At 45.1% G+C, this 24825-nt stretch overlaps 1 protein-coding gene across 1 annotated transcript; it reads left to right on the forward strand.

Annotated features, from left to right (window-relative positions):
* The first annotated feature begins 115 nt into the window (after positions 1–115).
* On the forward strand, positions 116–24812 carry LOC115168321 (cation channel sperm-associated protein subunit delta). Its single transcript, XM_029723475.1, has 21 exons — positions 116–312; positions 516–754; positions 863–932; positions 1216–1330; positions 1481–1548; positions 1674–1793; positions 1965–2039; positions 2123–2279; positions 2417–2503; positions 2675–2757; positions 5235–5411; positions 6993–7106; positions 21272–21361; positions 21638–21696; positions 21831–21915; positions 22082–22134; positions 22254–22328; positions 22870–23004; positions 23283–23472; positions 23810–23964; positions 24211–24812. The coding sequence occupies exons 2-21, from the start codon at positions 750–752 to the stop codon at positions 24365–24367; spliced, it is 2070 nt and encodes a 689-aa protein (XP_029579335.1). The 5' UTR covers positions 116–312; positions 516–749; the 3' UTR covers positions 24368–24812.
* The last annotated feature ends 13 nt before the right edge of the window (positions 24813–24825 follow it).

Genomic DNA, 24825 nt, shown 5'->3' on the forward strand with positions numbered 1-24825 from the left:
CAATTCGGAACATATCATTCTAATTTTTATTCGGAACATGTACAGAATGGTGACTTGGATTTACGTACATAATAATACGAAATGCTCTGAGACCAGGTTGCAGCATCGCCTCTACCTCTCCCGCTCGGCAGTTAACGATTGATCGTTACCCGCTTAGTCTAGAACATTCTCAGTGACTCAAAACAGCAATACTTGGCAACATAATATACGTAAAAACAAGTATTCAACAATGTGGCGGACGCATGCCCAAACCATTTTTATAATAATAATAATAATGTCCTTTATGCCATTTTGTACCAATGAAGAAGCCAGGTAACGTTAACCACCTAACGGTTAGCTAGCTAGCCAGCTAAGTTCAAACCTCATATAGTCGCTAGGCTAATGTTTCTTTGTAAATGTATTTTAATAAGCAAAATAAGACCTGTCTTTATTATTGATAGCCAAAGTGAACATTTTGCTCTCTCGTTTTGCACTACATAGGCTCTTGTTGTACCTTGTCATTTTGTAATTCAAAGTCTAGGTTTTCTATGGTCTTCCACACCCAAACAAGATGTCGAAAGGCAGGATCAAGCGCCATCTGCGGTGAATTGATGTTTCTATGCACACGGAATGTCTTCCATTGTTTAACCTCTAGCTAGCTACCTAACAAAGTTAACCACCTCAATGTTTCTCATCAGACATTCTTATATTCTGCGAACAAACGACCAGCTCTGGTTCGAAGTCACTGCGACAATCGCCTGGCCTTGTACATGGGGTGAAACATTTTGCTATTCCTAGGCTAGCTAGCAACTTTTTCCAACCTTGTTTAGCATGATGGTTTTCTTGAAAATGTTCCCGCCTCATTTATCATTTCTAATAACAGGAAGTGGATCCTCATTACCAGGGCATTATTTGAGGAATCAGCCACTCCACTCGAATATAAAGGGGCTGGTGTGAGTCTCTGTACAAATCCCTCTCAACCCACCGTAACTTATCTCTCTATAATTTGTTACAGTCATGAATATATAACAATATTGTACTCCCACTTTTTGATACACTATCTTTAGCTACATCCAACAAATGAAATGTAAGATACCATATGATTGAATAATTTGAAGAATAACGGCAAGTGGGATTGATATGACATAGATAACTTGTATATTTTCTCCAGATGCCTATTACTGTCATGTCTTATTAATGTTTATTGAAATTCATAACCATTTCTCATATTTGTAGAAGCTTCAGGGGTCGGTGAGTTCTGCAGCTTTTGTGTTGGACAACCTTGCAATTGTTATCGACGGAAAGTTGTACTTATACTCTCTAACTGAAGGGACATGGACTCCTGCTCAAGGTTTGGAGCATATAACCATGTCCAATCACCTCAAATATCAAGTTTTAGTTGAAAATAATGTGCAATGGTTTCTTAATGTCATCCTATCATTTACTTTCTGCTCATTAAAACCATTGTCCTGCAGTGATCATCACAGATCTCTTGTTTCAGGAGTGAAATCCATGGTGTCTACTGTATCTGCACTACAGTGCTGCTTCAGCAAAGACAAGGCCTGCATGGTAAACTCCACAGCTAAATATTTACTCTCATCAAACATGTGTGTCACTGTAGTATGTTTAACAGTTGTTTTAGACTGCTGTGAATGGCTGTGTGATGTATTGTGTCTTGTTTTATTTGTCAACAGGATGTGAGCTCTTGTGTTCTGCTGTACAATCTGGGGAGTGCTCTTGAGGACCAACAGGTCTACATGTCCTCGAATGGAGGCAATTCCTTTTTTAACCTCCCTATGGCCCCCAAGGCAACGGTGAGCTTGGATACTCTGTCAGTCAGTGTCATCTCAAAGTTCTTTTACATGTATTTGAAGTTAACCGTAGAAATCAAACTTATGCAAAATCATTGAGGTTCATAGTCCTCAGGTCTAAGCATAAAAAGTCAGCAGCACCCCAAAAGCCAACTCTCATCACTCATTTCACAGGAATTTATCATAGGGTTATTCAACATGCCCACTGTGTCAAGCATCGTGGCTATGTTAGCAGACAACCAAAGAAAGGTGAGAGATTGACCACAGCCCTTTCTGAAGTCACCAAATAATCACAGACATGATCAGTGTACCAGCTGTAAAATGTGTGGTAGTTTTCTTTCCGGCACATTTCCGAAAATCGTTCGGTACAGACAGACAATCACCCCATGCGAGACCCGCTGTCCAGCATCCATGTGATCCAGCCAGCAGGCATGAGAGGCCACCTCATCATCTGGTCTCCACACATGCTGCTCTACTCACCCAACCATGGTACTACAAAATCACCATTGCATGATGCTGGATTCTTCTTGTGATATTAGTCCATTTAAAGAATACCAGTGGGTGACCAAAGAATATTCTTTTGTCTTACTATTCTGACATGTCTTAATGCCTATTTTGGTTTTCAGGCGTTGTGATTGTGCCGGTGTACATTATGGGAGAAGAGAATGCCACCCTCCCGCCTCCTAAAGTCACCATTTTACAGGTGGCAACAGGTAATATCTACTTGACATCTATGTGTGTGAGTGTGTGTGCTTACTTCTTCATGTGTCATAAATTAGACTAAAACAATGTCACGACTAAATCACTCAGATGTGTGTGTGTTGTAAATTATACTAATTAAACCAATATGGTACCACTGAATCCTCCCTCTTGTGTATGGTTAGACGACAACGGTGCGATGGCTGTTCTCACCAGCGACGGGGTACTGTATTATGGCAGGGCTGGACTGGAGGCAACTACAGTAAGGGTAAGTATTCAGGATGTATATACTTATCGTACATACAGTATGTGATTAACATGTACTGTTCATATTAAAGGTGCTACAAATAGAATGTCTCACCCTAGTGGAAGCTAGATGAATTGCAACAACTAGACTGCATTCCAAACAACTCCCCCTTCCCTTGCATCCCATTTCCCTGTAACATGGCTATTTTATTTTCATTTTCATCCACATTGAAAATATATTTCACAGCGATTTTGATGGCACAATGTTTCCTTACCCTATTTGGTTGTCAAATAGAAAGTCTGCATTTTAGAATGCGATTTTGTATTGGCCCAAAGTAATTTTAATGTGTGAAAAAAAATTGTGAAACACTATAATTCCACTATTACTGCAGATATGTTATGGACTCCTCCCGAGTGGCGCAGTGGTCTAAGGCACTGTATCGCAGTGCTAGCTGTGCCACTAGAGATTCTGGGTTCAAATCCAGGCTCTGTTGCAGCCGGCCGCGACCGGGAGACCCATGTGTTAAGTTCATGTTTTAAGTATCCCTATATTTCTGTTATTACGGGGCTATCACTCAGTCAAGAGTGTGCCAGCGCAGGAAGTCTGTTCGTTGATGGACCTAGCCTAGAGTGCAATGGCTACCTTGTAGTGTGTTCATACGGTATAGTAAACTTTGTTAAACTGGAAGCTTGTCATTGTGTCATTTCGAGTTAACACCATGGGGCGGTGCACAATTGGCCCAGCGTCGTCCGGGTTAGGGGAGGGTTTGGCCAACAGGGATGTCCTTGTCCCATTGTGCACTAGCGACTCCTGTGGTGGGCCGGGCACAGTGCACGCTGACACGGTTGCCAGGTGCACAGTGTTTCCTCCGACACATTGGTGGGGCTGGTTTCCGGGTTAAGTGGGCATTGTGTCAAGAAGCAGTGCAGCATGGTTGGGTTGTGATTCGGAGGACGCACGGCTCTCGACCTTCGCCTCTCCCGAGTCTGTACGGGAGTTGCAGTGATGAGACAAGACTGTAACTACAAATTGGATACCACGAAATTGGGGAGAAAACAGGGTAAAAAATTAATATTACAATTCAAAAATTCTACATGTAGTGTAGCTTTTTTAAGATTAATAGAGAATGGAAATGTGTCTTTATGCTCACTACCCAACCCCCCAAGACACAATGGGTCAGCCGCAGTGCAGCCCCCCTGGAGCAATTATAGCAGGTTAAGTGCCTTGCTCAAGGGCACAACAGCAGCCGATGGTATCTAGGTGATCCCAGCAACCCTCCGGTTGCTTGCTCACTCCGCACCAGATTTTACAGAGCTGCGATTCAAACTGGCATTTCTCCGGTTGCTGGGCCGCTTGGCTACCTACCACCCCCACAGGCTACCTGCCACCCTCACAATGTTGTGCAACTGCTTTCATTTAGTGCAACTCAATTGCAACTGCTTCAACTTCAAGTTCTGAAATCCCTTTAGTGGTAGTGACATCTTCTGAGTCCTGACCAGTGTTGTCATACATACTGTATACACTGTAGCCCTGTATATTACACATGTATTATAGGGTGTCCAATCCAAAACGTATCTTTTGATCAATGGGTAAAATAATGCCAAATATGCTAATTGTGTAGATATTCCTCTAAGAAAACCAATGCTCCAAACTTTATGTCTCTATCATAATAAGTTCAAAAGTTATTGGAGTTTTTAGCCTTGTGGGATGGCCAGAAGTATAGTGATTAAATCAATGGAGGCCAGAGAAAAAAAGTGGCTAAAAATCAGGGAAATACCATTGCGTCAGCTAGACTGGATGCTGTGCTAGAATTACAGCTAACTGACAGGCTCACAGTTGAACTCGTCATCTTTCTTCTCAAATCCGGAGGACATAAAACAATATAGAGGTAAGATAGATATAGATTTTGAGACGTGTAGTATTGTCATATTTTAATACACGCTTTTCATATTAATGCGAAATGTCTGTTATTTTTTAAAAATAAATCTCTAAAAAACAAGTGTATCTTTGTGAAATGTCAACGGAGCACTGAGTGTACCGCAATATTTTTATTTTCAAAGCCTTTTACATTTAATTCAGCTTGTGTTATGCTAATTTAGCTTTTTGCGACCCACAGAAACAACTTTGCAGACGTACACCAAATCCTCAAAAGTTCCTGTGAGAAGCGCTCAGTGATTATTATCGCATGTATTAGGTTACGAAATCTGACTTTTTGGATATAATGTTAATGATATGTTAGAGAAAGACCCCGCTTAACGAGTCAGAACATGAAGAATTATATTTGTCTTAGTAAAATGTATTTTATAACATAAGGAAGTGACATTTCATGACTAAATCGCGTTTTCACCCACACTGGGCAGAGTAGGTGAACTCCTTATGTATTATTGTACAAAAGGATATCTCTGGTCCTGACTGGATAGATAAGTCCACTGTCAGTAACAGAGAGCTGTCCTGTATTATAATGATTGTACTATCCTGTGTCTTCCTGCCTGTTTCAGTTTGCGTCTGTCATTGACCTGTCCAAGGACAACCTGATGCTGTTCAGTGACTATGGGGACCTGATGATGATCCAAGCCCGGGAGGACCTGCTGCTCAGAGGGGTGGACTTTGACCATAAGGTTATCATTGTCCAGCAGGAGCTAACACGTACCACACCACCCGTTCAGTCTTGCCCAGTGAGTGAAGATAAACTACATGACAAATGACGGATTACATCCTATTCCCCATCATACAGTAGACAGAGGTCAGAGGTCTTTCTGCCATAGAAACCCCTGGGCGGGCTGCCTAAGCTTTTTTTCGGGAGTCCTAAGTCCAAACTGTAAAAAAAGAAAAATATGAATTGAAATACATTTTGGGATGGAAAAACGCCTTCAGTGTAAACTTAAACGACTAAAACCAAATATAAAGTATGTAGAAAAGATAATGGACCTATATATTTTTAAATAATATGATCTTTGAGAACTAATAATTACAAAGATAACAGTCAAGGGAATTGAGAATTCCAAAACAATTCATTTAACAGTATAGATTTTGTTATTATGTTTGAGCAACAGAACACAGCATTAGCCATGTCAAAATGCATAGAATCCCTGGAAATTAGCTTTAAAACTGCAAATGTTGTCTTGGCTCCATGGCAAAATGTGTACAATTGCAGGAAATTAACTTTGAAACAGATTGTTTTATATCTCAGATCCATGGAGAAAAGCTAAAATTGTTACATAAAAAAACCCCACTAAAATGGGGATCTCAAAAATGTTATCCAAAATTCGGCAGCACCTACCGCACCCATTGCCAGACCCTCTGCCACCTCTCCGATCCAGAAAAAACCCTGGTTACGTCACCAGCAAACTATTTTAATCAGATTAAAGATACTTTAGAAAAACAAGATTACTTCTTAGATTACTTTTCAATTAAGAAAGGATGTTTGAGATAAAAAAATATATAAATTATGACATAGCCATAGCAAAGTGCATAGAATTACAGGAAATTAGGTTAAAAATATATATATATCGCTCAGCTCCATGGCTTAGTATGTAGCATCATAGGAAATTAGTTTTAAAACTGCAAGGTGTCACTATAGATCTGGGTTTGATCCCGGGCTGTGTCGTAGCCGGACATGACCAGGAGACCCATGAGGCGGCACACAATTGGCCCAGCGTCGTCCGGGTTAGGGGAGGGTTTGGCTGGCTGGGATGACCTTGTCCCATTGTGCTCTAGCGACTCGTTGTGGTGGCCTGGTGCATGCACGCTGACTTCGGCCGCCAGCTATACAGTGTTTCCTCTGACACATTGGTGCGGCTGGTTTCCGGGTTAAGCGAGCAGTGTGTCAGGAAGCAGTGAATATTAAGTCTATACGCACTACATGTTACACACATAGGGTCATGTTTCGGAGGACGCATGGCTCTCGATCTTTGCCTCTCCCGAGTCCGTACGGGAGTTGCAGCAATGGGACAAGACTGTAACTACCAATTGGATATCACGAAAAAAGGGTTACAAAAAAAAATAATTCAACATTTCTCCCAGCTCCATGGCAAAATGTGTATAAATGCAGAAAATGTGCTTTAAAACTGAAACAATTTCTCAGCTCCATGGATAAACGTGTAGAATTGCAGGAAATTGACGGGCCGACCGCACCCATAGCCATGCCCCCTGCCACGCCCACTACCTAAACCCCTTTTTAATCCAGAAAAAAACCATGAGTAAATAGAGAATAATGTGTCATCTGAGACGTAGGCATGATTCTCTTCTCACTCCAGGTTGAGCAGTTCCACAGCACATTTGCAGGGGAGCTCTTCTACATCGACATGGGCAGCACCGTCCACCTGTCTGCTGTCTACATCCCCTCACCTCTTTGCAAATTCTTCCCCCTGGTAAGAGGTTCATAAACTTCCGAGCCAGCATCATAACACCAAGGCTGTACTAAATACTACAGGGACTTCAGGTTACGAAAAAAAGAAAGTATGGGAACTTTAAAAATATCTGAACATTATGAAGTGGATATGAACACACACGTACTCAATTACATGCTCTCTTACACATACGGACTTATACATACACACGACACCTGATCTCGCTCTCTTCTCGCACTCTTTCTCTATTTTCTCTTCTCTCTATTGTCGAGAACTGTTTTATAATTTAATGTGTTTATTGTTTGTCTATCTTTTTTATGTATTTGTCTACAAGTTTATATATGTTTACAACAAGCAAGGGGAGATATCAGAATAGGGGCATTGGGGAATAACATATTGTATGGAATATATTTGTACTGTAGTGAAGCTGTCTCTAGAGTAATGCAAGGTCTCTTTCATGATCATGTGAAACGTCAATTGCTATGGAAATGCTGGGATGTGTTTTTCAATGATGTTAAAGGTAATTATGACGCAACTATGACAGTGATACGATATGGATTACAATTATCATCATGAATATTAAGGCTATACCGCACTACATGTTACACAGATCGACACTCAACCATGCAAATTGGCAGAGTTATTATTTATTTGGACATCACACATTATAGTCTTACTCTTATACAGACATCGTACACACTCTCACTAAATCACATCCAATATCATACACATCAACCTACTCAGATTTACTACACACATCTCAATTTTCTAACATCTGTGGCATTGGCTCACAGGCAAACAGGCAAGGGAATAAAACAAATATTGCTAGAACCTATTTCTAGAATTCTAAATATCAGACATTTGAAAGCTCTAGTTTTTACTGTCATAATGCCTCTTATGGCAGTAACTTTACAAGCACTAATTATGGTCAATTTAGCCTGAGAATAGTATCTAGTTACGGTAATGTCACAGGTTCCAACGAGAGTGGCGCCCCTCCTCGGTCGGGCGGCGCTCGGCGGTCGTCGTCGCCGGCCTATTAGCTGCCACCGATCATTGTTTCTGTGTCGTTTAGTTTTGTCTGTCTGTTCCGCACCTGTTTTGTGTATGTCATTAGTGGGGACTTATTTAATGTGTGTTTTCAGTTGGGATTTTGTGCGGGATTGTTTATTGTCTACATTGTGTTACCGACAGTTTTGTCGAGTGAGTTACCGGCTGCGCTCCTTGCGCCTTGTAATTATATTTTGTGTTTTATGGGCGCAGTTCAAAATACGTGAACTTTGTATAGCGCCCTGTGCTTTTCGGCGTTTGTGTGTGTCAGTTGTATTAAAAGACACTCACCTCCAGCACCTCTGTCTCCTGCATTTGATTCCGCCTATCCGCCAGTCCAAATCAGTCGTGACAGAATCCCGCACCAAAAAACTGATGGAGTCAGCAGGAGCAGAAGCGCCATCCATGGCTGAGCAGGTCTCCCAGCATGCCGGCCTCCTCCACCGCCTAGGCTCGGCCATGGATCAGGTGTTGGCCCGGTTGGAGAGATGGGAGAGAAGTGCCTCCCCAGCAGGACCAGCTCCGGTCCCTCACCCTGCGCCCCTACCTACATCCACTGAAGCGGGTGCCAGCGGGATCCGGATTTCACCTCCCAGGGAGTTCGATGGGACGGCCGCTGGGTGCAAGGGGTTCCTCCTCCAACTGGAACTGTACCTGGCGACCGTCCGCCCACCTCCCTCCGACGAAGAGAGGGTGAGCGTCCTCGTCTCGTGTCTCACGGGTCGAGCCCTGGAATGGGCCAATGCGGTCTGGGATGGTCCAGACTCGGCCCGGGGTGACTACCCTGAGTTCACCCGCCGCTTCCGGGCGGTTTTCGATCATCCCCCGGAGGGCAGGGCGGCGGGTGAGCTACTATTCCATTTGAGACAGGAGACGAGGACCGCTCAGGATTTCGCGTTGGAATTCCGGACTCTCGCCGCTGGATCGGGGTGGAACGAGCGGGCCCTAATAGACCACTATAGGTGCAGCCTTCGCGAGGACGTCCGCCGGGAGCTGGCATGTAGGGACAACACCTCCACTCTGGACCAACTGGTGGATTTGTCCATTAGATTGGACAACCTGCTGGCTGCCCGGGGACGTTCCAGTCGGGGCCTGTTCGTTCCACCTACCAGTCCTCCCGCTCCACAGCCCATGGAGATAGGGGGGGCTGCACCGAGGAGGACCGGAGGGGGGGGTCTCTCCTGCACCCGATGTGGACGCAGAGGACACACTGTGGACCGGTGCTGGAGAGGTCCCTCCGGGAGTTCGGAGGGCAGGCAGAGCACTGCTTCGGCCCCCCAGGTGAGTCCGCACCAACCACACCCAGAGCCCCCTGTCGACCACTTGTACACCTCCGTTTGTTTTCCTAATTTTTCCCCTCACTTCCAGTATAAGGCGCTAGTCGATTCAGGTGCAGCTGGGAGTTTTATGGACCATGGGTTAGCTGAGAGGTTAGGGATTCCCCGGGTTCAGCTGGACCACCCCTTCCCTGTGCACGCCCTAGATAGTCGACCGCTAGGGTCAGGCCAAGTAGGGGAGGTCACCGTGCCACTGGTTATGCAGACGTGGGGGAGTCATGTGGAGCGTATCAGCCTGTTCATCATTGACTCCCCAGCGTTCCCAGTGGTACTGGGAATCCCCTGGCTAGCCACACACAACCCCCAGATTTCGTGGAGACAGAGGGCTCTTACGGGGTGGTCGAGGGAGTGCTCAGGTAGGTGCATAGGAGTTTCCATCGGTGCGACTACGGTGGAGAGTCCAGACCAAGTCTCCACAGTGCACATTCCCTCAGAGTATGCCGATTTGGCTATCGCCTTCAGTAAGACGAAGGCGACTCTATTACCACCCCATCGACGAGGGGATTGTGCGATAAACCTCCAGGCCGACGCGACCCTTCCGAGGAGTCACGTGTATCCTCTGTCTCAGGAGGAGACAGTGGCTATGGATACATACGTCACTGAGTCCTTGAGACAGGGATACATTCGGCCCTCTAAATCCCCCGTCTCCTCGAGCTTCTTTTTCGTGAAGAAGAAGGAGGGAGGTCTGCGCCCGTGCATTGACTATAGAGGTCTAAATGCTATCACAGTGGGTTTCAGTTACCCGCTACCTCTCATTGCTACGGCAGTGGAGTCATTTCACGGGGCGCGCTTCTTCACGAAATTGGATCTCAGGAGTGCGTATAACTTGGTGCGTATCCGAGATGGAGACGAGTGGAAAACCGCATTTAGTACCACATCGGGCCATTATGAGTACCTCGTCATGCCGTATGGGTTAAAGAATGCTCCCGCTGTCTTCCAATCCTTTGTGGACGAGGTCCTTAGGGACATGCTCGGGCAGGGTGTGGTGGTGTACATCGATGACATCCTGATCTGCTCCGCCACACGCGCCGAGCATGTGTCCCTGGTGCGTAGAGTGCTTGGGCGGCTGCTGGAGCATAACCTATACGTCAAGGCTGAGAAATGTGAGTTCTTCAAAAGAGCCGTCTCATTTCTAGGATATCGCATTTCCACCTCGGGGGTGGAGGTGGAGTGTGACCGCGTGACGGCCGTGCGTAATTGGCCAACCCCAGCCACTGTGAAGGAGGTGCAGCGGTTCTTGGGGTTCGCTAATTATTATCGGAGGTTTATCCGGGGTTTTGGCCAGGTAGCAGCTCCCATTACCTCACTGATGAAGGGGGGCCCGGTGCGGCTACGATGGTCAGCAGAGGCGGACAGAGCCTTCCATCGTCTGAAGGTTCTGTTCACCAATGCACCTGTCCTGGCGCATCCGGACCCCTCTTTGCCATTTATAGTGGAGGTGGACGCGTCCGAGGCTGGGGTAGGAGCTGTGCTTTCGCAGCGTTCGGGCGTTCCACCGAAGCTCCGCCCATGCGCGTTCTTTTCTAAGAAGCTGAGCCCGGCGGAGCGCAATTATGATGTGGGGGACCGGGAGCTGTTAGCCGTGGTCAGGGCTTTGACGGTGTGGAGACATTGGCTTGAGGGGGCACGTCACCCTTTTCTCATCTGGACCGACCACCGTAACCTGGAGTATATTCGGGCAGCGAGGAGGCTTAATCCCCGTCAGGCAAGGTGGGCCATGTTTTTTACGAGGTTTAACTTCACTCTCTCGTACATTCCAGGTTCCCGGAACCGGAAGGCTGACGCACTGTCGCGTCTCTACGACACCGAGGAGCGGACCATCGATCCTACTCCCATACTTCCCGCCTCCTGTCTGGTGGCACCGGTGGTATGGGAGGTGGATGCGGACATAGAGCGGGCGGGTCGGTCAGAACCTACTCCACCGCAGTGTCCCGTGGGCCTGAAATACGTTCCGCTTGGTGTTCGCGATCGCCTGATCCGATGGTCCCATACTCTACCCTCCTCGGGTCATCCTGGGGTGGAACGGACAGTGCGGGGCCTGAAGGGGAGGTACTGGTGGCCCACCTTGGCTGAGGATGTCCGGCGTTATGTCTCGTCCTGTTCAGTATGCGCTCAGTGTAAGGCTCCTAGGCACCTACCTCGAGGGAAATTACAGCCCCTCCCTGTTCCACAGCGGCCCTGGACTCACCTCTCGGTGGATTTCCTTACGGATCTTCCGCCGTCTCAGGGGAACACGGCGATCCTGGTCGTTGTGGACAGGTTCTCTAAGTCCTGCCGTCTGCTCCCTTTGCCCGGTCTTCCTACGGCCCTGCAGACCGCAGAGGCCCTGTTCACTCACGTCTTCCGGCACTATGGGGTGCCCGAGGACATCGTATCTGATCGGGGTCCCCAGTTTACATCCAGGGTATGGAAATCGTTTATGGAGAGGCTGGGGGTCTCGGTCAGCCTGACCTCGGGGTTCCACCCCAAGAGTAATGGGCAGGTAGAGCGCATCAACCAGGATGTGGGCAGGTTCCTGCGGTCGTATTGCCAGGACCGGCCAGGGGAGTGGGCGCAGTTCGTGCCATGGGCTGAGATGGCCCAGAACTCTCAGCGCCACTCCTCCACTAATCTGTCACCCTTCCAGCCGGTCCTGGTGCCATGGCAACAGAGCCAGACAGAGGCTCCTGCGGTGGAGGCATGGGTGAAGCGCTCTCAGGAGACCTGGAACACGGTCCAGGAATGTTTAAGGAGGGCGAGCGAACGGCACAAGGAGAGCGCTGACCGCCACCGCAGTGACGCCCCCGTGTTTAACCCGGGGGATAGAGTCTGGCTCTCGACCCGGAACCTGCCTCTCCGCCTGCCCTGCCGGAAGCTGGGTCCGCGGTTTGTAGGGCCGTTCAAAGTCCTGAGGAGGATAAACGAGGTGTGTTACAGGTTACAACTTCCTTCGTATTACCGTATTAACCCCTCGTTTCATGTCTCTCCTCAGGCCGGTGGTAGCTGGTCCGCTGCAGGACAGTGAGGTGCTGGAGGCCCCCCCGCCCCCCCTGGACATCGGGGGGAGCCCGGCGTACACAGTCCGAGCCATCCTGGACTCCCGACGTCGGGTAGGGGGCCTGCAGTACCTCGTGGACTGGGAGGGGTACGGTCCGGAGGAGAGGTGCTGGGTTCCGGCGGCGGACGTTCTGGACCCCTCTATGCTGCTGGACTTCCACCGTCGCCGACCGGATCGGCCGGCGCCTCGCCCTCCGGGCCGTCCCCGAGGCCGGCGTCGGCGCGCGGCTGGAGCCGCGCGTCAGGGGAGGGGTACTGTCACAGGTTCCAACGAGAGTGGCGCCCCTCCTCGGTCGGGCGGCGCTCGGCGGTCGTCGTCGCCGGCCTATTAGCTGCCACCGATCATTGTTTCTGTGTCGTTTAGTTTTGTCTGTCTGTTCCGCACCTGTTTTGTGTATGTCATTAGTGGGGACTTATTTAATGTGTGTTTTCAGTTGGGATTTTTTGCGGGATTGTTTATTGTCTACATTGTGTTACCGACAGTTTTGTCGAGTGAGTTACCGGCTGCGCTCCTTGCGCCTTGTAATTATATTTTGTGTTTTATGGGCGCAGTTCAAAATACGTGAACTTTGTATAGCGCCCTGTGCTTTTCGGCGTTTGTGTGTGTCAGTTGTATTAAAAGACACTCACCTCCAGCACCTCTGTCTCCTGCATTTGATTCCGCCTATCCGCCAGTCCAAATCAGTCGTGACAGGTAAGTGGTGAAATAAGTATAGCCAGTTACAATTGTAACAGTTTAGCAGATTATAAAAAAGGAAGATCAGTCTTTACGTGGCTAAAAGAAAAGGAATATAATATATACTGTTTACAGGAAACACTACATCCTTAGATGAAGTTGTGTGGAAAAAGCAATGGGGTGGTGAAATAATTTTCTGTCATGGACAAAGGAACTCAAAAGGTGTGATGATATTAATTAACCAAAATTTCAATCTGAATGTGCAAATAGTCGGGAATGATGCGCAAGGAAGGTGGATCCTTTTGAATATGAAAGTGGACGAAAAGAGATTTGGCTCATTAATCTATATGGTCCAAATCAGGATGATCCATACTTCTTCGAAAACATTTATACCAATTTATTGAGCTAACAGGCAACAAATGATCAAATAATTATGGTAGGAGACTATTGTTAAGTACCTGTCACGTCCTGACCATAGTAAGATGTTATTTTCTATGGTAGAGTAGGTCAGGGCATGACAGGGGGTGTTTTGTGTTTTTCTATGTTTTGTAGTTCTATGTTTAGGTTCTAGTTTTGTAGTTCTTTGTTTTTTTGGGGGGATGATCTCCAATTAGAGGCAGCTGGTCCTCGTTGTCTCTAATTGGAGATCATACTTAAGTAGGGTTTTTTTCCACCTGTGTTTGTGGGTAGTTGTCTTCTGTTTAGTTTTCTGTACCTGACAGAACTGTGCGCTTTCGTTTTCTCTTTGTTGTTTTTCTTTAGTGTTCTGAGTTCAAATAAATATTCATCATGAGCAATCAACACGCTGTGCTTTGGTCCCCTCTCTACGACAGCCGTTACAGAACTACCCACCACAACTGGATCAAGCAGCGTGCCCGGGAGGAGATGGATTCCTGGTCTCTGGAGGAGTGGCGAGAGAGGATAGACTGGACTTGGGGGCAAGTATTGGAAAGATACAGAAGCCTGCCGGGGAAGCACGAGAGGCAGCCCCCCCCAAAAAAAAAAAAAAATTGGGGGGGCACACGGGTAGATTGGCGGAGTCAGGGTTGAGACCTGAGACAACTCCCCGTGCTTATCGTGGTGAGCATGTGCCTGCTCCTACCCGGTCTCCAGTGTGTCTCCCCAGTCCGGTGAGGCCTGTTCCAGCTCCACGAAGGAAGCCTCCAGTGATGATCCATGGCACGAAGCCTCCAGTGATGATCCATGGCCCGGAGCCTGTAGGGATGATCCATGGCACGAAGCCTGAAGAGGTAATCCATGGCCCGGAGCCTGTTGGGATAATCCATGGCAAGAAGCCTGAAGGGATGATCCGTGGTCCGGAGCCTGTAGAGATGATCCATGGCACGAAGCCTCCAGTGATAATCCATGGCCCGGAGCCTCCAGTGATGATCCATGGTACAAAGCCTCCAGTGATGATCCATGGCACGGAACCTGTAGTGACGATCCATGGCACGGAGCCTGCAGCGACGCTCCCCTGTCCGGAGCCTGCAGCGACGCTCCCCTGTCCGGAGCCTCCAGGGACGCTCCCCAGTCCGAAGCCTGCAGCGACGCTCTCCAGTCCGGAGCCTCCAGCGACGCTCCCCAGTCCGGAGCCTGCAGCGACGCTCCCCAGTCCGGAGCCTGCAGCGACGCTCCCCAGTCCGGAACCTCCAGCGAGGCGGCCTGCAGCCCGGAACCTCCAGCGAGGCGGCCTGCAGCCCGGAACCTCCTGAGGCGGCCTGGAACCTCTGGCGATGATCTACAGTCCGGTTCCTCCGACGACGATCCACGGTCCGGTGGTACTGAAGCAGAGGGATCAGTGGGTGGATCGGGGGTTATGCCCCAAACCGGAGCCGCCTCCTCTGCTGGAGGATCCGCTGGAGGATAAGGTTATGTGGACTGCACTAGAGCCGCCATAGACAGGAGTTACCCACCCTACCCTCACTTTTGTTGTTTTTTTTTGGGGGGGGGGTACTGTCACGTCCTGACCATAGTAAGATGTTGTTTTCTATGGTAGAGTAGGTCAGGGGGTGTATTGTGTTTTTCTATGTTTTGTTTAGGTTCTAGTTTTCTATTTCTATGTTTTTTGGGGGGAATGATCTCCAATTAGAGGCAGCTGGTCCTCGTTGTCTCTAATTGGAGATCATACTTAAGTAGGGTTTTTTCCACCAGTGTTTGTGGGTAGTTGTCTTCTGTTTAGTTTTCTGTACCTGACAGAACTGTGCGCTTTCGTTTTCTCTTTGTTATTTTTCTTTAGTGTTCTGAGTTCAAATAAATATTCATCATGAGCAATCAACACGCTGCGCTTTGGTCCCCTCTCTACGACAGCCGTCACAGTACCTCAATGGACTGTAAAGGTAATCACTCTACAAACTATCATCACCGTGCCCTTAAGGAAATCACGAAAATTTTGGACACATTAGAAATAGTGAATATTTGGAGACTAAAAAACCCTTACCTAGTGAGATATACATGGAGGAGACTTAATCAAGCTAGTCATCTTGACTACTTTTTTGTGTCTTTCTCTCTTGCATCAAAGGTTAAAAAAGTTTTAATAGGAGACAGAATGCGATCGGATCATCATCTAATTGGCATTCACATAATGATCTTCCATGTGGACGGGGATATTGGAAATTTAATCAAAGTTTACTGGAGGACAACTTGTTTTTCACTAAGACAAAATCATTTATAACTGAATTTTTCCAGTATAATATGGGTTCAGCAAATCCCCTTATTGTTTGGGATACCTTTAAATGTACCTTCAGGGGTCATTCAATTCAATATTCATCAATAATAAAAAAGCAGTTTCTGGCTAAAGAGACCAGACTAACAAGGGAAATCCATGAACTTATAGTACAGGTAGATAGCAATAAAAACGATACTACAGAGATACAAAATAAGTTAGAGGAAAAACAAAAAGAACTTGAGGAACTTATTCAAGAACAATCTAATGTGATCTATTACAAAAATAAAGCAAACTGGATGGAATATGGAGAAAACTGCACTACATTTTTCCTGAATCTCCAGTACAGGAACACTAACAAAAATAATTTGCAGAAACTCGTTACTGAAGATGAAGCCATCTATGATTCTCCGAATTATATTTTAAAAGAGGAAGCTAATTATTTTAGGCAGATGTTCTCTTTTCCGTCTCATCCTCTCCCACTGAATGAAGATGACAATAAGGAATTCTTTCCAAATAATATACAAAATTGAAAATTAACAAATGTACAGAAAGATCAGTGCGAAGGCCAAATTTAATAGGAAAAACTTTTTGAGGCTGTTAAATCCTTTCAGTCTGGAAAAACCCCAGGGCTTGATGGCATACCGGTAGAGGTATATCAAGCCTTTTTTAATATACCATTGTTAGACGATTTTAACTACTCCTATAGAAATGGTAGTCTGTCAAGTACTCAGCAGGAAGGTCTGATTTTTATATTATTAAAACAAGACCCAGATGGCAAATATAAAAGTCTATCTAAAAAAACTGGAGGCTCCTTACACGTCAATGTTGTGATGAAAAAATACTAGTGAAATGCATAGCAGTCAGAATTAAAAGGGTTTTACCAGGTATTGTTCATCCTGATCAGACAGGTTTACATGGACCATACATTGGAGATAATATACGACAACTACTAGAAATAATTGAACATCATGAAACATCTAAGAAGCCAGGCCTGGTATTTATAGCAGATTTTGAAAAGGCCTTTGATAAAGTAAGACTGGATTTTATTTATAAATGCCTGGATTTTTTTCAATTTCGGTAATTCTCTCAAATGGGTAAAAATGATGTATAGCAACCCCAGGTGTAAAATAGTAAATAACGGCTACTTCTCAGAGAGTTTTGAATTGTCAAGAGGAGTTAAACAAGGGTGTCCGCTGTCACCATATCTATGCGTAATGGCCATCGAATTGCTAGCTACAGTGGGGGGGAAGTATTTGATCCCCTGCTGATTTTGTAAGTTTGCCCACTTACAAAGAAATGATTAGTCTATAATTTTAATAGTAGGTTTATTTGAACAGTGAGAGACAGAATAACAACAAAAAAATCCAGAAAAACGCATGTAAAAAATGTTATAAAATGATTTGCATTTTAATGGGGGAAATAAGTATTTGACCCCTCTGCAAAACATGACTTAGTACTTGGTGGAAAAACCCTTGTTGGCAATCACAGAGGTCAGACGTTTCTTGTAGTTGGCCGCCACGTTTCTTGTAGTTGTCCCACTCCTCTTTGCAGATCTTCTCCAAGTCATTAAGGTTTCGAGGCTGACGTTTGGCAACTCAAACCTTCAGCTCCCTCCACGGATTTTCTATGGGATTAAGGTCTAGAGACTGGCTAGGCCACTCCAGGACCTTAATGTGCTTCTTCTTGAGCCACTCCTTTGTTGCCTTGGCCGTGTGTTTTGGATCATTGTCATGCTGGAATACCCATCCACGACCCATTTTCAATGCCCTGGCTGAGGGAAGGAGGTTCTCACCCCAGATTTGACGCTACATGGCCCCGTCCATCGTCCCTTTGACACGGTGAAGTTGTCCTGTCCCCTTAGCAGAAAAACCCCCAAAGCATAATGTTTCCACCTCCATGTTTGACGGTGGAGTTGGTGTTCTTGGGGTCATAGGCAGCATTCCTCCTCCAAACACGGCGAGTTGAGTTGATGTCAAAGAGCTCCATTTTGGTCTCATCTGACCACAACACTTTCACCAGTTGTCCTCTGAGTCATTCAGATGTTCATTGGCAAACATCAGACGGGCATGTATATGTATTCTTGAGCAGGGGGACCTTGCGGGCTCTGCAGGATTTCAGTCCTTCACGGCATAGTGTGTTACCAATTGTTTTCTTGGTGACTATGGTCCCAGCTGCCTTGAGATCATTGACAAGATCCTCCCGTATAGTTCTGGGCTGATTTCTCACCGTTCTCATGATCATTGCAACTCCACGAGGTGAGATCTTGCATGGAGCCCCAGGTCAAGGGAGATTGACAGTTATTTTGTGTTTCTTCCATTTGCGAATAATCGCACCAAATGTTGTCACCTTCTCACCAAGCTGCTTGGCGATGGTCTTGTAGCCCATTCCAGCCTTGTGTAGGTCTACAATCTTGTCCCTGACATTCTTGGAGAGCTCTTTGGTCTTGGCCATGGTGGAGAGTTTGGAATCTGATTGATTGATTGCTTCTGTGGACAGGTGTCTTTTACAGGTAACAAGCTGCGGTTAGGAGCACTCCCTTTAAGAGTGTGCTCCTAATCTCAGCTCGTTACCTGTATAAAAGACACCTGGGAGCCAGAAATCTTTCAGATTGAGAGGGGGTCAAATACTTATTTCCCTCATTAAAATGCAAATCAATTTATAACATTTCTGACGTGTTTTTCTGGATATTTTTGTTGTTATTCTGTCTCTCACTGTTCAAATAAACCTACCATTAAATTTATAGACTGATCCTTTCTTTGTCAGTGGGCAAACGTACAAAATCAGCAGGGGATCAAATACTTTTTTCCCCCACTGTATTAAAATCAGATCCAATAACAACATTAGAGGATTAGAAATCCAAGGCTTAAAAACAAAGGTGTCCATGTATGCCGAAGACTCAAGTTTTATATTAAGTCCGCAAGCTAGATCCCTGCAATGTCTCATTGACGATCTAGATAACTTTTCTGTACTCTCTGGACTAAAACCGAATTATGAATTAAGTGTACAATATTACATATTGGATCTTTAAAAAATACAACTTTTACATTACCCTGCAGTTTACCTATAAAATGGGCTGATGGGGAAGTAGACATACTTGGTATTCATATCACAAAATATATAAATAAGCTCTCCACAGTGAATTTCAATAGAAAACTTGTAACATTGACAAGATCCTGCAACCATAGAGAGGTAAATACCTGTCTATTTATGGAAAAATTGCCCTGATTAACTCCTTAGTCATATCTCACTTATTTATGGTGCTACCTACTCCTGATGATTCGTTTTTTCAAATCATATGAGCAAAAAATATTTCACTTTAACTGGGACGCTAAATCAGACAAAATAAAACGTGCCTATCTATATAATGAATATGAGTTGGGTGGGTTGAGATTATTAAATATAAAAGCACTAAACCTCTCTAAAAGCTTCACTTATTCAAAAGTTTTACTTGAACGCTAAATGGTTCTCAGGTAGATTACTTTGAAAAGTTCATCCATTGTTTAAAAATTGCCTTTTTGTGTTTGTTCAGATTGCCATGTCTCATTTTCGATTAATTGAAAATGATACTTTTTTCAAAGTATCTCTCTTTTTCAAACAAGCATTACAGAACTGGCTACAATTCAATTTCATCTCTCTGAAAAGATAGAACACATATTATGGCTGAACTCAAATGTGCTAGTTGATAATATACCTGTATTTATGAGAAAGATGTTTGAAAAGGGTATTTTGTTCTTATTAAATGATATTGTAAATTGGAATGGTCGAGTTATGTCCTTCATGGAGTTATCAGAATAGTACAGGAAGGTCTGCTCAATCCCAGAGTACAACCAATTGATTACAGCATTACCCCAAAAATGAAGGAGGCAGGTGGCAGCGGGAGGAGGTACGGAACTGGTCTGTCTGCCCAATGTAAAGGATCAAAACTGGCAGAGGAATAAAAATAGCATAAATAGGAAAGTATACCAGCTTCATTTGAGGACCAGGATGTTGACAACTGTGCCATACAGATTGCAAAATAGTTGGGAAGAGATTTTTGATGTACCGATTCCATGGTACAGAGTGTATGAGTTGATATATAAAACAACGCAAGATTCAAGACTTCGTGCTTTTAGCTAAAATTATTATATAGAATTCTTGCCACCAACAAAATGTTGAATATTTGGGGCATAAAATCATCGAAGCTCTGCAGATTTTGTTGTGAGGATACAGCATCAATAGACCATTTATTTTGGTATTGCCCTCAGGTAGCCTGTTTCTGGTCTCAGGTTCAGGAATGGCTAACAATGCATAGCATTGATCTAAAATTGACTCTTGAAGTAGTACTGTTAGGAGATCTGGAGAGACCGGGTCAGTCAATTGCTAATACTCTTAGTAAAAGTATTTATCTTCAACTCGGAATCTGTGGATTCTATTCAATTGGATAGATTGAAATTCTACGTTAAACATCACAGCATAGTTGAAAGATATGTGTTGCGTAGAAACCCGAAGTGGGTGGCCAGCAGAGATAGATTGGATGGGCTGAGGGAAGCTGAGGGTTGGGATGTGGAATTGGAGACAAGTGGCAGTGGGGTTGCTGTGCGGGAGATAGAATGATGGTCAAGATAAAAGTATATCAAATAAAGTCAAAGTAAAACATAATAAAAAAGTAAGTTTGAATGACACTGAGGGGCAGTGTTTTTACAGCAAATGCCGGATTTGCCTGAGGCTGATGCGGTGCAGGTGTTTGTACACATGCATATGCACACACTCATTCAAATAAACGCATACAAGAACACACACATACATGTAATTGTGCCAGACATGCACACAAACATATACAGTTGGCATTGCTGTTATGATTTTAGTTGTCCTTGATGTCCTTAGTTTAAAATTCATTTATTATTATTATTTATTTTTTTTGCTTTGTTTGCTGTTTTCTTCTGTCTTTTTCTTTTTTCCCTTTAGTTCATTCTCTTGTTTGTTGGTGCACTGGGGGGTTCTTGGGGCTGGGGAATGGATTTATTTATTTTTTGGCCTGGTGGGAATTATTTTTTCTTCGGGGGGGGGGGGGGGGGGCTGTGGGAGGGGTCTTGAATGGTTGAGGGACAGCTATTGGGGAACTGTGGGGGGATCTTGGAGGGTTCGGGTTCACGTTTTTTGGCCTGGTGGGAGATCTGTCAAGGTGCCCTTGAGCAGGGCATTGACCCTGGATGCTTCTATGTGTCGCTCTGAATGGGAGTCTGTTGGATGACTGGTATGATGTAGTTGTTGAGCGGCTTCACTGCAAGTATATTGTATGTTTTGGATATTCAATAAAACATTTAAATAAATAAAACTTCACCGTGGCCTTCCCAGTAGCCTGGTCTCAGATCTGTGCTAGTGTTGTCATGCAAATACAATGAATGAATCTGAACTGTGTCCTTGTTCTCCTCTTGTGTGTGACCAGGTGACAGTTACAGAGTCTAAGCTTCTGTCCTTAGATGCGAAGTGTGTAGAGGACGGCATTACTACAGAGGGCACCAAGAAATACCGCCTGGTACAACTGAATCACTAGACCAGGGGTGTCACACTCATTTTGCCCTGGGGGCCACATTCTGTCTTCAAAGAGGTCCGGAGGGCCGCACTGTTATATTTCCTCGCTATCAAAATTTGCAAAAAATAGTCCTCTATCCATCATTTTTGGAATTTGTTATGCTTCCTGACTGTCTAGCTTTCATTTCGGTGCTGGACACAGTCAGTTAAAGTATAAAATGTGGCAGGGGCGGTGTGGGGGAGTGTTTCGGTTTCTAACATACTGTATTTTGAATGGCAGGACATTGAACTGAAGCAGTTGTTCTTTATGGAGGCAGCAGACGGAACCCTCAAGCCGAGGTAAGAATGCATTCTCGAATGTTCAGTAGATGGCAAATTGGCAATATGAGTTTTAGCTGGTGAGGACAGTGGTCTCTCCAGCAGAGGGTGCTGTTTCTTCCTGTTGCTGATGTGTAGTGTTTTCTCTGGGTCAGTTCCAGTCTACGTAAAGGCAGCCTCTCCACAGTTGCAGTAGACCTGATGGGAAGAAACGTGTCCTGCAAAGACTTCAACCCCCTGGTCAGAAACACAGCCCTCTAACAGTCACAACAATGTGTATGAGTTAACATCAAAGGGACATGTTAGTTTGTCCTCACAGTGTACAGAAAAGGCTATGGCCCTCCAGTGTGGTATTACGTACATACTATTATATTAACATTATTTGTTGTTCTTTTTCCTGTTTTAGAAAGCTCACATTCTCATTGGATGCCCTCCTGGAAAGCATACCCGAGTTCTTAAGTGAGCGATAAATCCTCATGTCGTATTCCCAATTTTCAAAACATTTCTGAACTATTGAACTGTAAGATCTGAGTGTCCAAACTCATTGGTTCTTTCTGTCATTATTGTTTTTGCCACAGGGACATAACCACTTGCACTAAAGGCACGTTCACTCAAGAGCAGCTTCAGGACAACTTCTCTTACGTCATCCCCAAGTAGGTTCTGCGGACGGGGCTGACACACAGAGCACTGATGGATCTAGATTCTAGACTATCATGATTCATAGACATGTTTAATCAACATATGATCTGTTCTATAAAAAGATGCTTGTAATGCAAAGTAGAGTATTGTACTTTATCATTTGTGGAACATTAAAGGTAGATTCAGCTAAATAACGTTGCCACAACCAGCAGCGCAGATATTGCGATGAGCAAGATGCAAGACTTTGCTCCCACATGGTCACACACAGTATCTGCGCATGTGCATGTGTTCGCGTCACGCTGTTAGAGCGTTGGAGGTATGGGACCAAAACAGTGGGGGAGTTTAGCATTGCGCTTCAACGCTCTTAGTTGTTGCAGAAATTGACCCCCTATGCTGTTTACTTTGTGCACCTACGTCATATCTCTGAGTCAGGTATCACAAGAGTTGTAAGAAGGGTATTATTATTATATATTATATATATTTGTTTCATGTCAGTTAAAACAACTAGTATTCCTCTCATTATCCTCTTCCTCCTTCATCTCCTCCTTCTCTTAGAGCTGTGTATGACCCTCAGCACCTGTTCCGGGCTGGCTCTGCCTCCAGTGACCTGCACATCTCCTACAGCATCACAGACTACTTCTGCCCCTTACTGGTCTATCACGACACCCCCTGGATACCCTCCCTGGAGCTGTGAGTGACCCACAAAACCGCCAAAATATACACACGGGCAACCCCTTAACAGCTGTTACTGTAGAACGTTCAGTGTAAGAAACCTGTCGTCTCTGTGAAGTGGAGTTCAGACAGACCTTTGATATAACTACATGACACACACACAAAGACCATAGAACATCATGGCACTCCACAGAGCAACAATGCCAGTGCCAACCCACCACACAGCCTTTTCTAGAGCACGTGAACATGGCATGCATAACTACCAGTACCTCCAAACCCGCCCTGACCCTTTGCAGCTGGAACGGTAATGAGTTTGTGGAGCAGGTGAGCGCTGACTTTGTGATATTCGAAGTGAACGGCATGTATAACTACCAGTACCTCCAGTCGGTCGAGGATGCCAAGTGCGTCTCCCAGCCCCAGAACTGGACCTCTCTGCTGAGCCAGCAGCAATATGAACCTAACCCCAACACCGCCTGGACCAGGAATGTATGTACACATTCTATAACAATTCGATTGAATTCATACTTTATCACCAGTCAATAATGGTTGATAGGAATTTGTTCACACAGCACTGTAGACTAGAGGCTCCTTGCACTGTAACCATAATCATATAGCCTGTATCCTGCGGGAGGAGCTTATCTAGCTCTATTTACCACAATGTAATTGAATATTCATCCAACATATTCATCAACTTATCAAATGTCGATACATTATCCTTGTCCTCTCATTAAGATTGCATACATTTATCCCTCTGCTTGCTTTGTACCTGGCAACCGAGCATAAACCCCACTGAGAAATTATCTTTCTCCTCTTCCTGGTTAAGAATTATAAGAGCTGCAAGGATTCTGATGGTCCGCCCCTCACTGACCCAGAAGCCCAGTATCAGGTCCTCAACATGGGCACAAGAAACAGAGTCTTGTTTCCCAACTACAACGGGATGTACGTGTTCAGAGTCATAGTGGTGGATCCTAGCTACAGGTCAGTGTAGACTAGGAGGGTAAACAACCTCTTTCAGGAGGGCATTTAGTTACCAGGCTGTATAGCACATCAACTGAAGGTTGAACACGGTAGTTGAATACTTTCATATAATTTTGGAAAAGACCCATAATACATAGCCAGTATACTATTTGTATGCCATACATATTCTATAGTACACATTAAAACTGGATTGTCATTGATCTTATAATATTTCTGATGATATTGACTGTCTCTGTGTTTCTGCAGCTACTGCATGCTGACCACTACGTTCAGTGTGTATGTGTATGGGGCGTTCCCTCCTCACCCTCTGCCCTCTTGTGTGGCACTGGGCATCTTCCTGGCCATCTTTGTGGTCCTGCTGCTCATTGGCTTTTTCTTTAGCAAGCGGAATTACAAAAAATAGGATGGACACACTACACACAAACATATACACACACACACACACACACAAACAATACATCCCAAAACAGGAAATGCATGGGTTGACAGCGCGATCCTGGTTCTATGAAATCACAAGGTTGAACACCTGTCTCTGTTTAGTTGTTTGTTGTCAGGCATCAGGGTCCCACTCAAAAGTCTTGTTGTCATTGTTCATGGATGAACACCTCTGTGTGTTGACACTTAGGGAAAACACACGCATGTCCGCTGTGCAGCATGAAATGAATGTGATGAGCTGTTCAGGATGTTCTCTGCCAGTCACTGATCCCTGTCTTGCCTTTTGTCATGTTTTTTATAGATTTCTTTTTTTAAATGTATTTCTTGTTTTGTTTGACGAAAATAAAATGAAACGTTTTGAGAAATAAAGAAAAATGTTTGTAGTAATTATTTCATCATAGAGTTGGTTTTAATTTCGAAGTTTAA

The sequence above is a fragment of the Salmo trutta genome, chromosome 30 (genome assembly GCF_901001165.1).
Source record: "Salmo trutta chromosome 30, fSalTru1.1, whole genome shotgun sequence".
In the NCBI taxonomy this organism is placed as follows: domain Eukaryota; kingdom Metazoa; phylum Chordata; class Actinopteri; order Salmoniformes; family Salmonidae; genus Salmo; species Salmo trutta.